At 34.6% G+C, this 18750-nt stretch overlaps 1 protein-coding gene across 1 annotated transcript in view; it reads left to right on the forward strand.

Annotated features, from left to right (window-relative positions):
- LOTGIDRAFT_111500 (hypothetical protein) overlaps window positions 1-8701 on the forward strand; it is a gene marked incomplete at both ends in the record, with an annotated part of 74848 nt that extends 66147 nt beyond the window's left edge. Inside the window, one exon of the mRNA XM_009048949.1 lies at window positions 8587-8701. Within this exon, the coding sequence (XP_009047197.1) occupies window positions 8587-8701 (115 nt within the window). The remainder of the gene's footprint in view (window positions 1-8586) is intronic.
- Between the last annotated feature and the right edge of the window lie 10049 nt (window positions 8702-18750).

The following is an 18750-nucleotide window of genomic DNA, read 5'->3' on the forward strand; positions in this document are numbered from 1 at the left end:
ACTTTGTTAAACTTGTCAAGTTTGTTTGTGAGCGCAATAGAAGCTACAGTGTTCAACCGATTCTGATGAAACTTGGTGTGATCATTGAAATTGATAAGATCTGGGACAAGTTTTAACTTGACGCATTTACGCTGAACGGTTTTTATACACCCACATGTATATTTGGTGATTCCAAAAAGAAAAAACAGGCAGCAATAACCAATCACAGAAGATTTTTTGATGGGATCACCAATCTTTGACCCTTCTCTTGTTATGTGGTTTCTAAGATTGTGATGTCATAAACCTTATGAGGTCATATTGTAATTTTAATCTTAACTGCCTTCCACCATTTGTAGTTTGTTTCTTTTCTTGATGAAGTCAAAACTTTTTTGACGAAAAGTTGGGTATTAAAGGATGGTATTTTATGTCAAGTTTTATTATTTATTACATATGAATATGTAGTCGTATATTGTTGTTGCCCCTGTCTGTCGTTCCATCTGTCATCATCTCTTGTGAGCACTATAGAGACTACAGTTTTTATCTGATTTTGATAAAACTTGGTGTGATGCTTTAGATTGATAAGATCTCGGTCAAGTTCGAATTTGACATATTTTCGATGAACGGTTTTTGGATATTGCCCTTGACTTTGAACGCCTTGAAATTTGTTAAAAATTGTTCGTGAGCAGGATTGAAGCTACAGTTTTCATCCGATTCTGATGAAACTGGGTGTGATCATTGGTATTTATAAGTTCTCGGACAAGTTCTAACTTGACGCAATTTTCGATGAACGGTTTTTGAGTTATTGCCCTTGACTTTGTAAAAACGCTTTGAAATTTGTTAAAAATAGTTCGTGAGCAGGATTGAAGCTACAGTTCTCATCCGATTCTGATGAAACTTGGCATAATCATTGGAATTGATAAGATATCGGACAAGTTATAACTTGACGCATTTGCAATGAATGGTTTTTGAGTTATTGCCCTTGACTTTTAAAAACGCTTCGAAATTGGTTAAAAATAGTTCGTGAGCAGGATTGAAGCTACAGTTCTCAACCGATTCTGATGAAACTTGGTGTGTTATTGGAATTGATAAGATCTCGGACAAATTCTAACTTGATGCATTTGCGATGAATGGTTTTTGAGTTATTGCCCTTGACTTTTTAAAAACGCTTCGAAATTTGATAAAAATAGTTCGTAAGCAGGATTGAAGCTCCAGTTCTCAACTGATGCTGATGAAACTTGGTATGATCATTGGCATTTATAAGATCTGGGAAAAGTTTTAACCTGACGTATTTTCACTGAACGGTTTTTGAGTTACTGCCCTTGACTTTGTAAAAACGCGTCAAAATGTGTTTGTGAGCACTATAAAAGCTACAGTTTTCAACCAAATTTGATCAAACTTGTTATGATCATTGGAATTGATAAGATCTCGGACAAGTTCTAACTTAAGGCATTTTCAATGAACACTTTTGGAGTTATTGCCCTTGACTTTGTAAAACGCTTCAAAATTTGTTTGTGAGCACAATAGAAGCTACAGTTTTCAACCGATTTTGATGAAAATTGGTGTGATCAATGGAATTAATAAGATCTCTGACAAGTTCTAACTTGACGCATTTTTGAGGAACGGTTTTTGAGTTATTGCCCTTGACTTATGAAAAACGTGTCAAAATTTGTTTGTGAGCACAATAGACGCTACAGTTTTCAACCGATTTTGATGAAACTTGGTGTGATCATTGTAATTGATAAGATCTCGAACAAGTTCTAACGAGATATTTTTGATGAACTTTTTTTGAGTTATTGCCCTTGAGTTTGTAAACACGCGTCAAAAGTAGTATTTTGCCCTTGATTAGAGCTGTGTGATTTAATTGTTTGTTGTATTTGAGTTATTGTGGGACTTTGAAGAAGCAAAGTCCCAGTTTGTTATCATATTGTCAATTCTTTTTTTTTTGCATTGTTTTGCAAATGACTATTTTTTTTTTTTATTTTTTTTTTCTACTTCTGGTCACGCTCCCCAGCCAAAACTGCACATGTCACACATTGTCTGACACTATTATTTCTTATACTTTGCGTGTCGCTACTGTTTAAATGTAAAATGACGCATTTTCTTCCAAAAGAAAATGACGTATGACGTTAACCATTCATTACGTATTTCGAATTACTGCTCTAATTCTGCATCTATTTTGACAGTAACTTTTGTTTTGTTCATTACATTAAACCAATGACTAAAAGATAGCACTTTATAAAATTTCAGATTTTGACTATTGTCGCTGACTTTTTTTTGTTTTAATTTTAGTGTTTTTTTCAACTTCTACAATTTTATTTCAATCGGCCTAAAAATTTAATAGTAGATAAGCATTTTGATTCCTGACAAAAATTTATTTTCAAAATTTCGATATCGCTTCCGGTTTTGACGTCATTTGCCTCTAAACTTGAAATTTCAACTTCCGGAATTTTGTAGGTATTTGAAAAATTCTTTTTGAAATTAGTTAAAATTGTCCCTATAACAATTTTGGAATGAAAAAATTTGAACCGGGAGTAACGTGTTAGACGCCATCTTGATGTGACCAATTTTTGTAAAAATCGATATTAAGCTTCAGGGGTAAATCTGATTTGTGTGCTTTGGTGTCTAAAGAATCTGCAATCGATTGCTAACAAAACTTAGGAAGCCGATTTTTGAATTTTGGATTCGTATTTTTTTTATTTCCGTTTTTATGTTTTCAGTAATTGTCAAAAATATTAAGGCTCATATCTAGTGACTTTGACCTTTGGTGACCTTGTGACCTGCACAAAAGTTGTTGCCCCTTACGAGATATATCCGATGATATCCTCACTTTTGTTGTGCATCGTTAACTTCATGTTCTACAGCCATTGGAAAATCACGATTTTTAACTTTGAAGAGCTCTGTCACGTGACCTAATTAACATACAACAAATATTCTTATATATTCTTTGAGTGCATAAAATCTCCTTTTTGGTGATATATCACACTTGATATTTTGATCAAAATTGCGCGTTTTAAAAATCGAAAATTTTGTACTGACTTCTAGTAACTGTGCGTAAAATCACGGTGTCTATAATTTACCGACAGTCACCATTGCCCTAAAAAAAAGTTTAACTACGAATATCTCATGATCTAATGATTGTAAAGGCTTGAAATTTTGAACATTATTTAACAATGTACACATCATCACAGACAAATTAAAATTTTTGAAGCGGGCGTGGCACATCCGGTGTGCATTTACCTTTACCTGAAATATTTGCAATTGTTATAACTCTCATAGTTTTCAATTGTCACCCTAGAAATTTTGCATGAAAATAGATCACTGCTTAGGACAATTTGTGATAAGATTACAGTTGTTTGCATTCTTTACTTTAAAAAAGGGAATAGGTTTAACAATTTTATAAATTTTCATTTTTGATCTTTAACATGAATGACCTTGACCTTTGCATGGTCAAAGGTCATTGACTAAGGATGACCATTCTTAATTTGATCTTTGATGTCCGATATATACTTACGGTTTTGTAGACGTCCAAAACAGCAATTTTCGAAACTTCAAAGGCTCATATTACTTTTATTTGACATTTGTTGACCTTTTGACCTGAACAAAAGTTGTTGCCCCTTACAAGATATATCCGATAATATCTTCACTTTTGTTGTGCATTGTTAACTTCTACAGCAATTTGAAAATCGCGATTTTTAACTTTGAAGAGCTCTGTCACGTGACTTAATTAACATATAACAAAATTTCTTATATATTCTTAGAGTGCATGATCTCTTCTTTTTGGCGATAATCACACTTGATATTTTGATCAAAATTGCGCGTTTTAAAAATTGAAAATTTTGTACTGACTTCTATAGTAACTGTGCGTAAAATCACGGTGTCTATAATTTACCGACAGTCACCGATGCCCTAAGAAAAAAGTTTAACTACGAATATCTCATGATCTAATGATTGTAAAGACTTGAAATTTTGAACATTATTTAACAATGTAGACATCATCACAGACAAATTAAAATTTTTGAAGTGGGCGTGGCGCATCCGGTGGGCATTTACCTTTACCTGAAATACTTGCAATTGTCATAACTCGCAAAGTTTGCAATTGTCATCCTAGAAATTTTGCATGAAAGTAGATCACTGCTTAGGACAATTTGTGATAAGATTACAGTTATTTGCGTTCTTTACTTTAAGAAAGGGAACATGTTTAAGAATTTTAAAAATTTTCATTTTTGAACTTTAACGTAAATGACTTTGACCTTTGCATGGTCAAAGGTCATTGATCTAAGATGACCATTCTTACTTTGATTTTTCATGCTCATATTACTTTTATTTAACCTTTGTTGACCTTTTGACCTGAACAAAGGTTGTTGCCCATTACGAGATATATCCGTTAATATTTTCACTTTTGTCATGCTCCGTTAACTTCCGGTTCTACAGCCAATTGAAAATCGCGATTTTTAACTTTAAAAAAAGGTCTATCACGTGACCTAATTTATATAAGCGAAAATTTATCTTTTGTCCTTATTACACGCAATCTATTCTTTCAAATGATATATAACACTTGGTATTTTGATTAAAATTGAATTTGAAAATTTTGTATTGACTTCTATAGTAACTTTGCGTAATTTTAACGGTTTCTATAATCCACCGACAGTCACCTTTGCCTTAAAAAAACTTTTAACTACGAATATCTCATGATCTAATGATTGTAAACACTTGAAATTTTGAACATTATTTGACATTGTACACATTATTACAGACAACAAAAAATTTATGCAGTGGGCGTGGCAAATCCGGGATACTTTTACCTTAAAATTAAATAATTCAAATTGTTATAACTCGCAAAGTTTTTACAGACGTCCCAAAACAGCAATTTAACACTTTTAAAGCTTATATTTCTTTTATTTGACCTTTGTTGACCTCTTAACCGTAACACAAGTTATAGTATCTGACAAAACCCTTCCAAAAATAATTCCATTTTTGTTGTGCGATTTGTTTTTTTTAACTTTACAGCTATTTGAAAATTCGACTTTTTACTACCGAATGTTAACACCTTTTAGTATCGAATGGTATCAAATCCATGCGTCTTTTCACTACCGAACGTTAAACGGTTTAAACGATTTTTTTTACTATTGAATGTTTACATGCTTTTCTTTCCGGTAAGATATCTCATTTTGACTTTAAAATGCAACGTGCTATCGATGTATCAGGTTGGATGCGCACTGCTTCGGTACCGTTATAACGGTTCTAGTTTGTTTTTTTTTTTCGATTTTTACACACCTTCCTGAGCTTAGACTACAATAGTTGCAGCAACCATTCAACATTCACGAACCTTAGATATAGGCGACGATGTGCATAAATATATTTTAGATCTTTTTTGCAAAACCGGAAGTGCCACAGTTCAATATGTGCAAGAATAGATAATCGGCTCTAGAAGTCGTATTTTTCGGTCGATTTTCTTTGGGTTTGCATTTTTGGAATCTACTGGCAAAATCTGAAAGAATAGCAATTTCAAAATTTCAAAATTCGAAAATTTGTCGCAGACATTTTTTTTCCCAAATTTTGCATTTTTTTCATTTTTTTTGCTTTTTGTCTGATTAATCTGAAAAAAATTGAGCAAAGACAGTTTAAGAAAGTAAACAAAATGGTACAGTCAAATTTTCAATTTCACTTCTGGTTTAAACAGGAAATCGATGTTCACTTCCGGTTGAATATCTTCCGGTTGAATATCTTCCGGTGTGATTTGTATAGGACAAAAAATTCTATGCTGATAGGTAGACAAAGTTATGACAAAAAAACGAAGAAAAAAAAATCCGGAACAGACGTGAAACTGGCCGCCATTTTGATTTTTCTGAAATGATTCGATTTAAGATAAAAAAAAAAACATGACATTCGGAAGTCGTTTTTCGATTCTCAATTTTGCTTTTTTGCAACATCCGGTTGAATTTTTTCAAAGTTTGAAGGGTCATATCTCGTGATCTTGAACTTTGATGACCTTGACCTTCATAAGGTCAAAGGTCATTGACCTTAGCTATCAGTTAATACTTTGACATTTGACCTTCGACATGTACTTCCGGTTTTATAGCTGTCCGAAAACAGCCAAATTCGCAACTTTGGACTGCTCTACCACGTGACCTAATTAACCTAGAGGGTTAATTTTTTCGGATTCTTAATGTGCTTTTCATGCTCTTTCAAGTGATTTATAACAATCATTTTTTAAAGCAAAATTGAAATTCGTGAATTTTTCAAATTTGAGTTTTTTTTTTACAATATTTCTGTTTCTTTCAGCTTGGTGTGTATATATCTTATGACCTATTTTATGTAGAACATTGAAACTTGGAACACAACAAGACAATTTGAATATGAATTAACTTATGACAAAAAAGTTGAGGTGGGCATGGCACATCCGGGTTGAATTACTAATTATTTACATTTTGGGAAAGGGGCATAACTCGCATAGTATACATTTGTTCAAAAAGGAACTTTGCACACAATTACCTCATTATTTTGGTCACTTTGTGTTAATAGGTCAATTGTTTCAGCTTTATAGTTCCAAAAAAGGAACGGGTTTTGAAATTTCCATATTTTCAATTTTCTATTTTGACCTTTATTGACTCTTGTTGACCTATATCTTTTGACCTGTATGATGTAGAAGCTTTAACTTTGGAACACAACATAACATTCAGAATATCAATTAACCTATGCAAAAGAAATTGAGGTGGGCGTAGCACATCCGGGTTAAATTACTCATTATTGACAATTTTGGCAAGGGACATAACTCGCAACGTATACATTTGTTCAAAATGGAACTTTGCATACAATTACTTCATCCGTTGAGCCACGTTGTCTTAGAAGTTCGATTGTTTCAGCTTTATAGTTCAAAAAAAGGAACAGGTTTTGAAAATTCAAAATTTTCAATATTTGACCTTGACCTTTTTTGACCCTGATTTTTGTAGGATCAAAGGTCATTCACATTGGCTATCTATTTATACTTTTATATTTGCTGTCCTATCTCATCTTCCGGTTTTATAGCCGTATATATTTAAAAATTTTGATGACTTGTATCTCGTAACCTTGACCTTTGTTGACCGTCTCCCTTTCAATGTCAAATGTCATTGACCTTGGCTTTCTTCTGATACTTTCATTTGTGAGGCCTGTCTACTTCCGTTATAACAATCTTCCAAAGAATTATTCTCAACTTTAGACTGCTCTTGCGCGTGATTTTTTCAGAGTCTGTTGCATTTTGCTACATTTGCAAAGTCCCACTCTGTGCCACGTGTGGCTCTAGTTCATATTGATTTTGAAAAATTTTGTGGAATTACTCAGCATAAATAACTGGCATATATATATGTAATTGAATTCAAACTAATAAAAATTTCTTCAATATGAGAAAATTCGTACTTTAGTCACTAAAGACTATTTTATCATTTCTGACAGCTGCCAGTGGGCGTATGTTACCTTGCTTCGCAAGCTATCTTATTTATTTATTTTCATTTTTCTTATTTTGGCCATTGTAGAAAAACTGCAAATAATATACCATTTCTGTTGTGATCACTTATCTAAACAAAGAAAACTAAAGCAGTGTGTTGCATTGTGGGAATTTAAAGTTTTGCTTAGGTGTTTATCATACGACTCCAGCTTCTACATAGCATTTCCTTCTTTTATCAATAAAATAATCATGGCATAATGATAAAGTGTACATTTATAATTCACACAATTATAGAAAATAATAACGAACATAGTAATGTACATATAAATTAATTTACTAATACATGGTTAACCAACCTCTAAGAGTACATAAAAATATAGTATTGTATAGTACATTATCTATATTTACATGTTTAATGTAATGAGCTTAATTTGCGTAATTCAAAGTAATATATAACAAAACAAAGAATCTAAAATATATAGAGAGCTGGGTACTTGGATTGATACAAACATTGAGGGGTAGTGAAAAGGGTGGGGTTGGCTGGGAGGAAGGGGTGGATTAAGGGTAAAGGAGAATATAATCCATTTAGCATCAAATTAAAGTGTATGAGGATGTAGAAAATCTTGGGGATCAAATTTACTGAAATCCGATTGTTTACTCACTAAAGTAGCTTGTGTTAATCTCGCCACATTTTCGTTTAAAAAAATTATTACCCAAACCATGTTTAAAAGACATATTTGTATGTTAGAAATAATGTAATTGATTAAACTGTGTAGTTAGAAAAAAAATTGTCTTTTTTCCCTATTTTGGAAAGATAACCTTTTAAATTTAAAAAATTTCGGTTGGTATTTTGCTGTTTTGGTAATGTTTGGCTGTAAAAAGGCACACAAAGAGTTACCTCCCCTATGGAAATTGTGAGAACCGATAATCTTTATTAAGTGACCACTCGATCATTGGAATCCTCTCGTAATTAGCTAATTACGGGTTAATTATTCCCTTAACTTAATAAAATATATTCTCAAGTCACTAAAGGCTTTGTTATCATTTCTGACAGCTTGTGGTGAGTGTAAGTTACATAGCCTGTCAGGCTATCTTTTTAAATATCTGTTTACTGTAGTCCTTTATCTTGAATTTTTCTGGAATATGCTAATCTTTCATTCTGTATTTCCCATTTCTAATTGCAGAATTATGGTACTTGATTCAGGAACAATCAAAGAATATGATTCACCAAACAGATTACTAGAAGATAAAACCACAATATTTTATGGAATGGCAAAGGATGCTGGCTTAGTACATTAATCAATAATCTAAGTAACATATCTCAATTAACACAATTTATATTCAGTCCTTAATATTAATATCTGGAAAATTAAGAAAATGTGATCAGTGGCAGACTGTCAAAGTTGAGATTCATAATGCAACAGCGCTGTTGCAGTGTTTTGGAGCATCAAAAAGAGTTCTCCCAAGAAAAGAGTTGAAAAAATAGAATTTATTTGATGCATTCTAACGCCTATTATGAGACAAAAATGTTTAATAATCATATTTTAAAATTTTGTTGAAATGAAGCTGGGTTACGAACCATGTTTTTAGCACAACGAGGAATCGTCCATTACTTTAAACTATGGCTAAAAGATAGCAATTTATAAATTTCAGATTTTTAATTTTGTCACTGACATTTTTGTTTTAATGAAGGCGTTTTTTTTTTTTATTAACTTCTACAATTTTGTTTTGATTGAAATAGTAAATAAAAAATTTTGTTACACTTTCGGTTTTGCCGTCATTCGCTTGAAAACTTGAAATTTCAACTTTCGGCATTTTAGAGATATTTGAAAAATTCTTTTTGCAGTATGTTCGAATTGTTCAATTAAAAGATTTGAAATAATAACATGTGTTCATTTGTTTACCATTAATCTTTGCATCAAAATAGGATACTAATTTGGACAGTTCCTGGAAAAGGAACTGTTTTCTGGGTAATTTTATTCCAAAGATAGCTCGCCAGGCAAGGTAAAACACGCCGACTGGCAGTTTTGATTTTAAATAAAAATATTTGGCAGTATTACCAGTATGAAATATTGAACCCTCATTCATATACTTCTTTTGAACTGTTTGAGTCAATACTGAATAATATTACCAAGTTTTGCCAATATCTGTCAATAATTTGAGTGTTTTTTCATGCTAAAATTGAACGCGTTTTCAAGAACAAGGGCAATAACTCAAACTAATTTATTTCATGTGTTCATATAAATATGGAACAGGTTTTACAATTTTTAAAATTATAATTTTTTGACCTTTAACATGCATGACCTTGACGTTTGCAAGGTAGACGATCTAGGATGTCCATTCATACTTTGATTTTTGATGTCCGACATTATACTTTCGAAAACAGCAATTTTTAAAACTTTCACATCTTTTATTTGAACTTTGTTGACCTCTTGGCCATAACAAATGTTGTTGTGCTTGACGAGACCTATTCAAATATATTTTCATTCTTTATACGCCCACTTGAAGTGTTAAGTGAATATTTTCGTCACCCGTGTCCGGCCGGCCAGCCGCCCGTCCCTCCGCCCTCACTCAAATGTACTTGCGTGGTTTTCCATGAGTCTATTTAGTACTTGTGGGGATTTTTCAACTTTTGCGCTGCACCACATAAACTAATGAATGAGCCTTCTGGCGGACAAACGCAACCCCAAAAAAACAGACATTGAAAATGCAACCCAGAAAAGTGACTCATACGGCCAATCTCAGCCAACTTCGGACTAGTTAGACGCCACAGACAGTACCGTAAATTTTACGTCTTAAATAGACTAGTCACCCCCTTTTGAGAAAGTCTTGGCTATCAAGACACCTGCACTTGTTTAATACGAAACTCGCGACTTACTGATCTTGACTACCACTACGCATGCGCAGCTGTTTTTTTCCTGTGTTATGATCAGAATCTGTCTCGCTTCAAAAATTAAATGTAAGTACTTCTGATAAACAATCTGTTATCGTCAACATTTAGATTCATTGTTAGCTGATCTGGACCTATTGTTGCCTTAAGTGCATGGATTAGTCTAGATTAATCAATGTAAGCGAAACGAAAGACAAGCCAACGTGGCCACGTGTGATGTGACCTGATCGCCATCTTGAAAGAAACCTCAAACGATCCTTCTTGTACATTAGTGATTTGAATTTCAATCTGTATTTACAATTTTTGTAGTTCCAATTAAGAAGAAAAAGTTGAATGATGGTAAAGCTCTAGATACTAAAGGAAAACATGATGACGTTAATCAAACCTCAAGTTTTGATACTTCTAATTTACCAATGAAACTTCATCTAATACAGAACCAGAGCCTAGTATTGATCAGATCAAGAAATACAGTCGTCAAAACAGAACCTTAGATGCTACAGGAAGACCTGATGACGTTAATCAAACCTCAAGTTTTGATACTTCTAATTTACCAAATGAAACTTCATCTAATACAGAACCAGAGCCTAGTATACATGATCAGATCAAGAAATACAGTCGTCAAAACAGAGCCTTAGATGCTAAAGGGAAACCTAATGACGTTAATCAAACCTCAAGTTTTGATACTTCTAATTTACCACATGAAACTTCATCTAATACAGAGCCAGAGCCTAGTATTGATCAGATCAAGAAATACAGTGGTCAAAACAGAGCCTTAGATGCTACAGGAAAACCTGGTGATGTTAATCAAACCTCAAGTTTTGATACTTCTAATTTACCAAATGAAACTTCATCTAATACAAAACCAGAGCCTAGTATTGATCAGATCAAGAAATACAGTCGTCAAAACAGAGCCTTAGATGCTACAGGAAAACCTGATGACGTTAATCAAACCCTAAGTTTTGATACTTCTAATTTACCAAATGAAACTTCATCTAATACAGAGCCAGAGCCTAGTATTGATCAGATCGGGAAATACAGTCGTCAAAACAGAGCCTGAGATGCTACAGGAAAACCTGATGACGTTAATCAAACCCTAAGTTTTGATACTTCTAATTTACCAAATGAAACTTCATCTAATACAGAGCCAGAGCCTAGTATTGATGAGATCGGGAAATACAGTCGTCAAAACAGAGCCTGAGATGCTACAGGAAAACCTGATGACGTTAATCAAACCTCAAGTTATGATACTTCTAATTTACCAAATGAAACTTCATCTAATACAGAGCCAGAGCCTAGTATTGATCAGATCGGGAAATACAGTCGTCAAAACAGAGCCTGAGATGCTACAGGAAAACCTGATGACGTTAATCAAACCTCAAGTTATGATACTTCTAATTTACCAAATGAAACTTCATCTAATACAGAGCCTAGTATTGATCAGATCAAGAAATACAGTCGTCAAAAAAGAACCTTAGATGCTACAGGAAAACCTGATGACGTTAATCAAACCCTAAGTTTTGATAATTCTAATTTACCAAATGAAACTTCATCTAATACAGAGCCAGAGCCTAGTATTGATCAGATCAAGAAATACAGTCGTCAAAACAGAGCCTTAGATGCTAAAGGGAAACCTAATGACGTTAATCAAACCTCAAGTTTTGATACTTCTAATTTACCAAATGAAAATTCATCTAATACAGAACCAGAGCCTAGTATACATGATCAGATCAAGAAATACAGTCGCCAAAACAGAGCCTTAGATGCTACAGGAAAACCTGATGACGTAAATCAAACCTCAAGTTTTGATACTTCTAATTTACCAAATGGAACTTTATCTAATATTCTTACAGAAAACCGGTTACTCGTGATTGGTCATCACAGGAATACACTTCAGAAGATGAAGGTATTTACCAAGTGAAAGTTCTTTTCACAATAGTGACCAATGCGAAGTCATTAATGAAAGTGAAGGGGAGGAAAGTGATGCTAGTGAAATTTTTCCAATGCTTTGTAAACCACCTGAAGTCAGCTCAAAATCCTCTCTAAAGGCCCCCAGTACTATAAGCTCAAAGGTGGTCCCAAGTAGAAATTTAGATGTTCTAGATTCAACTGATAGTGAGGATTAATCTCCTGATGAGGAATCCATTTTGAGAGCTAAAGATAATCATAAAATCTATGTATTTAAAATTCTGAAAGGCACAACCTCTAAAACTGGTCAAATGAAGAAAATTGATAGAGTTTATAACAGCTACCAGTATTGTGCTTAAGGTGTCTAATTTTTCCCAGCACATAACTAGAAATCGTCCTTTGTCGTCACATTCAAATTCTAAAGAACTCACAGAATTGCTTAATGAAGATGATCCTAAACAGTCAAGAGATTTGAAAACTTTACTTAGAGGTAAATTCAACAATGAGTTCAACATGAAAACACTTGCAAGAGGTAAGGGGGAGATCATCCTTGAGAGAAGACCATCATGTGATTTTAATGTAGCAGAATATGGTCCATGTCCAGGTTGCTATTTGTGGATAAGCAAAGTTTTACTTAGAAAGCACAAGGAAAAGTGTGTTTCAGAGAAAGGTATTCAAGTTGATTCAACATCCTCATTAGTTACTCAATCAGATATTTTATGTGGCAGAATCCAACCGATTGCCAGTCAGACTTTGATTAAAGAAGTTTTTGCTTCAATGAATTTAGATGAGATTGGTAAAGTTGCCAGAGAAGATAGTCTTATTGTACAATTAGGCAATCAATGGATTGAAAAAAATGTACGTATACTTCACAAATGATGAGGTTATGTGGCAGATTACTTTTAAATCTTAGAGAAATAAAACCATTAGATGATGAAGAAAACTTGTGGAATTGTGTCTGTCAAATTGGTTGTATACAACCGCAGGAGATCTGGGGAGTTACAAGCTATTAGGTATTCTTTAATTGTTCATTTATTTGCAATCAGTCTTTAGTTTAACTTTTTTTATCATACAAAAGCTATAAATTGCTAAGGATTTTAAGGGAGTTTTTCTGAAAATAAAATTAGTATGAATATGGCACTTTTATAGCATCATTTTGTACCAAGCAAATCAGAATTTGAATGTTGCAAATTGAATTTTTTAAAGTATAAAATTTGACTGTTATATTTTGACTTTTCAGAGTGAATGACTATGAAAATAGGAAGAAAGGTGAAGCACCAGAGCATCTGGTTGGAGAGTTAACCATGTTTGAGATGAAATTACTGGAAAGTCAAGAAGTTATGACTGTTAGAGGAAAGGTAGATATATAGAGTGGTGTAACCTATTTTCGTGGATATAAGGATTCAACACCAAATTTCGTCAAAGTTAAAAAAACGAAAAAAAAAATTTATGTCTTAGATGTTTCCTCAGATATTCTACAAAATAATTTAAATTGGTTTATTTCGATTTTCTTTATGAATCCTTCACTTTGACCCATATTTCATGAGCAAGCAACTCGGCAACGGCGGCAGAATGCGTCACCTATTTTCGTGTACAATGTTTGATCTATAAATAAGTCTAGAAAAACACGTTGTATGGATACCGGGTGGTATAGTTAACTTCTCTTAGTATTTATCTTTAATATCAATTCATTATAACTAGTGACAATTCCTTCAAAGAACCACGATTTAAAAAAAATAGAGACTGACAAAATATGATACGTAGCGTGATTTATTGCTAAAAGTCACTGAAACAACATAAGAATATGGTCCACTTTGTGTTCCATAGAATATTTCTGCTGACACGGAATCCACTAGTTGATCACGTGACTTCATTCGTTGGAATATATTCTAGCAGACGACACTTGGAATTCCGATTACCGCTTGGGATTATAAGGAAATTCGGCCGATAAAAAATGTTGACTTTTGGTAATAAGTGAAATCCGCCATTTTGTATTTGTCAAAATATACATTAATACATTTTACCTTGCTTGAAACTACTGGATTCATTCTACTAGCTGATATTGTAGAGAAAACCCATGTTTATTAAAACAAACTTATGCGGAGGTCGCGCAAGGTCGCTCATGTAAATTATTAATCCTTTCCGGAAATCCACGAATAATAGGTTTCCACGAAATTAGGTTACTCGACTGTATGAATTCCACTTACTGAATAAATCACAAACATACAATATACATTGATGATGACCACAAGACTTTTAATCAACAATGAAAATCGAAAGGAGGATACATTTCAAAATTAATGGTATTTTGTATTGATGCTATTTGCTCTTTTTAGACAGGTAGAGGTGTACCAGTTATTATTCCATCCATAACAAAAAAGCCATTATTGTAGTGTCTAGCATATCTATTTATAGATACATTATTTAGATGTTTACGGTAAATGCATATTGCCTATGGTTACGTCATTATTAATACCCCTCTACTATGTATTGAATTCCCGCCATTGTAGTTCTGATTGTAAGATTGATAATAAAGCATGTATGATTAAATTCGAAGCCTATTCAATTCTCTTCTGGGTTAAATCCGCAAGTGGGGAATACAACAATTGGCGACTTTAAAAGAAGATAAAACTTTTAAAAAGGAGGAAGAGAATGGCTCAATTAACTGAAATAGGTGGAATTGATAAATTTAATTGTTCCGGTGATCCGACGAAATTAGCAACAAGATGGCTGAAATGGTTACGTTCATTTGAATTATATGCTGTAAAGGAGTCACGGATAATCGTCAAAAGAAATCGTTATTGTTGCACTGTGGTGGAATAGAAATGCAGGACATTTTCTTTACTTTTGAAATCCCTGATCCAGGAGAAGGTGAGAATGTTTATAGTGACACTGTGAAGAAATTAGCTGATCATTTTAAAGGTCCGAGTAATCCGCCTACGAAAGACACGTGTTTAGAAAACTTTATCAATTTGAAGAAGAAACTGTTGATCAATTTGTGACAAGACTACGTCAGAATATAGCTCCATGTGAATTCCATGATGATGAGAAAGAAATTGTTGACCAAGTAATTCAAGGTTGTAAATCGCAAGATTTGAGAAGAAAACTTCTAGAAAAAGGTCAAGATTTACGACTAACGGAATTGAAGAATATTGCGAGAATCCGCGAAGCATCATCAAGACAGATCGATGTATTTGACAAGAAGAATAAATCAGATGAAAAATCGGAAATAAATAGAATTCATTATCGGAAGGATCAAAGAAAGACTCATTTTAGGCAGAATACTGATTTTAAATGTTTTCGTTGTGATAGTCCAGGACATAAACAGAATGATGAAATTTGTCCAGCAAAACATCGACAATGTGATAAATGTGCAAAATATGGACATTTTGCTAAATGTTGTAAAACTAGAAACTTTCAGACAAGTTCAACCGGGAGTTATCGGAATGACAGATTTAGACAATCAAGTCAGGCAACCGGAAGACAGGAAAGTCAAGGTCGCCGTGAGAATTATAAACAGAAGAATTTCAGAAGAAATAAATCGAAAACTGGAGTAAACTACGTTGATTCTGATGAAGAAGAAGAGAGAATGAGCAGTGACATTAATTCAGTAAATTTAGAAGAAGATGAAGATGATTATGTTTTTACTTTGCAAGATACTGGTAAACAACCGAAAATAAAGGCCGAGGATATTCGCCACCCGGGTGTCAAACAATTATTCGCCACCCTCATTTTTTATTTGCCACCCGTTTTTAAAACTTTAATTTCTTTAGAGACCTACATTATTAGCTGTGAAGGCTATAGCGTTACATGCATTATAATGTTTCTTATGTTCATTAGAAACGCTTTTTTGCTATTCCTTTCAGAAAAATGTACGAAAATAACATCTACTTATAATTGATAATCGCTTTTCCATAGGATGGCTATTTATAGTCAACCGGTGTAAAGGCAATTTGGCCACCACTTTTTTGAATCACTTCTATGAAATTTAGTCTCGATATTCATGTCACCTACAAACCTCACGTGGCTCTGCATTTGTTTTTTTTTAAGCCCGGAAGCACTTTTTCTTGACATTTCCCGGCAAATTTAAGGATTTTTTATATAGTGTGTGGGAGATCCCACACTTTGAAGATTTTTAGAATCAGATTCCCAAAAACGCGAATTCCTGACATTCCCTATTAGTTTAAGAAAGCTGGAACAAAAGCTGAGGGTGGTAAAAAAGACCTTAGGGTGGTTAACAAGAATTGTCGGTGGTACACAAGAATTGTGAGTGGTAAACAAATATTGGGGTGGTATACAAGATGTGAGGGTGGTGAACAAGAGCTGGAAGTGGTAAACAAGAACTGCGGGTGGTGAAAGGGAACGGAGGGTGGTAAACTAGACCTACGAGTGGTGAACAAGGACCGAGGGTGGTAAACAAGAGCTGAAGGCAGTAAACGTTTTTGGGTAGTAAACGGGAGCTGGGTTAATCAATAACATCTAGGGTGGTAAACAAGAGCCGAGGGTGGTTAACAGCAACAAGAGCATCGGCTGGTGAACAAGAGCTTAAGGTGGTTAACAAAAGTTGAGGTTGGCAAACAAGAATTGCGAGTGGTAAACAAGTATTGGGGGTGGTAAACAAGAGCTGAGGGTGGTCAACAAGAGCTGGAAGTGGTAAACAAGATCTGCAGGTGGTAAACAGGAACGAGGGTGGTGAACAAGAGCTGAGGGTGGTAAACAAATGTAGGTTGGTAAACAAGAATTGTGACTGTTAAACTAGACCTACGGGTGGTAAACAACAGCTAGGGTGGTAAAAATAACCCAGGGTGGTGAACAATAGCTGAGGATGGTAAACAACAACTAAGTAGGTGAACAAGAGCTTAGGGTGGCAAACAAGAGCTTAGTGTGTCAAACAAGAATTGTGGGTGTTACACAAGTATTGTGGGTGGCAAACAAGACCTGGGGTGGTGAACAACAGCTATGTTAATGAAACAAGAGCTGAGTGTGGTCAACAAGAATTGTGAGTGGTAAACAAGTATTAAGGGCGGTAAACAAGTATTAAGGGTGGTAAACAACAGCTAGGTTAATGAAACAAGAGCTGAGAGTGGTAAACAATCAATTATTCAGGGTGGTAAACAACAGCTAGGTTAATGAAAAAGAACTAGGTTGGTAACAAATAGTTGGGGTGGTAAACAAGAACTGTGGGTGATATACAAGAACTGATGGTGTTGAACGATAGCTAGGGTGGTAAACAAGAGCTGAGGGTGTTAGGGTGGTAAACATCAACTAGGTAGGTGAACAAGAGCTGTGGGTAGTGAACAGGAGCTGAGGGTGGTGAACAACAGCTAGGATGGTAAGCAAGAGCTTAAGGTGGTTAACAATTGTAGGTGTTACACAAGTATTGTAGTGGCACCCAAGACCTGAGTGTGTTGAACAAGACCTTTGTTAATGAACAACATCTAGGGTGGTAACTAAGAGTTAAACAAAAACATAGGGTGGTAAACAACAACTAGGTAGGTGAACAAGAGTTTAGGGTGGCAAAAAGAATTGTGGGTGGTAAACTAGAGTTGAGGGAGGCTAACAAGAACCGAGGGTAGGTGAACAAGAGCTGAATGCAGTAAAATGAACAACAACTAGGGTGGTAACCAAGAGCTGAGAGTGGTAAACAAGTATTGTGAGTGGTAAACAAGTATTGAGGGTGGTGAACAACAGCTTGGGTGGGAAACAACAGCTAGGTTAATGAAAAACAACTAGGGTGGTAACAAAGAGTTGTGGGTAGTAAACAAGAACTAAAGGCGGTATACAAGAACTGATGGCGGTGAACAACAGCTAGGGTGGTGAACAAGAGCTGAGGGTGGTAACCAAGAACACAGGGTTATTATCACCCGAACACATTACTTACCACCCGTCCGTATGGTCTATTACCGTACGCCTTATTATCACCCGTACACATTACATACCACCCGTCAGTATTGTGTATTATCGTACGCCTTATTACCATCCTTACACATTACTGACCACCCGTCAGTATGGTTTATTATCGTACGCCTTATTACCATCCGTCAATATTGTGTATTATCGTACGCCTTATTATCACCAGTACGCATTACTTACCACCCGTCAGTATTTGTGTATTATCGTACACCTTATTACAACCCTTACGCATTACTTACCATCCGCCAGTATGGTTTATTATAGTACGCCTTATTATCACCCGTACACATTACTTACCACCCGTCAGTATTGTGTATTATCGTACGCCTTATTACAACCCTTACGCATTACTTACCACCCGCCAGTATGGTTTATTATAGTACGCCTTATTATCACCCGTACACATTACTTACCACCCGTCAGTATTGTGTATTATCGTACGCCTTATTACCACCCTTACGCATTACTTACCACCCGTCAGTATGGTTTATTATAGTACGCCTTATTATCACCTGTACACATTACCTACCACCCGTCAGTATTGTGTATTATCGTACGCCTTATTACCACCCTTACACATTACTTACCACCCGTCAGTATTGTGTACTACTGTACGCCTAATTACCCCCCCCCCCCCCTT

The sequence above is a fragment of the Lottia gigantea genome (genome assembly GCF_000327385.1).
Source record: "Lottia gigantea unplaced genomic scaffold LOTGIsca_13, whole genome shotgun sequence".
Taxonomy (NCBI): domain Eukaryota; kingdom Metazoa; phylum Mollusca; class Gastropoda; family Lottiidae; genus Lottia; species Lottia gigantea.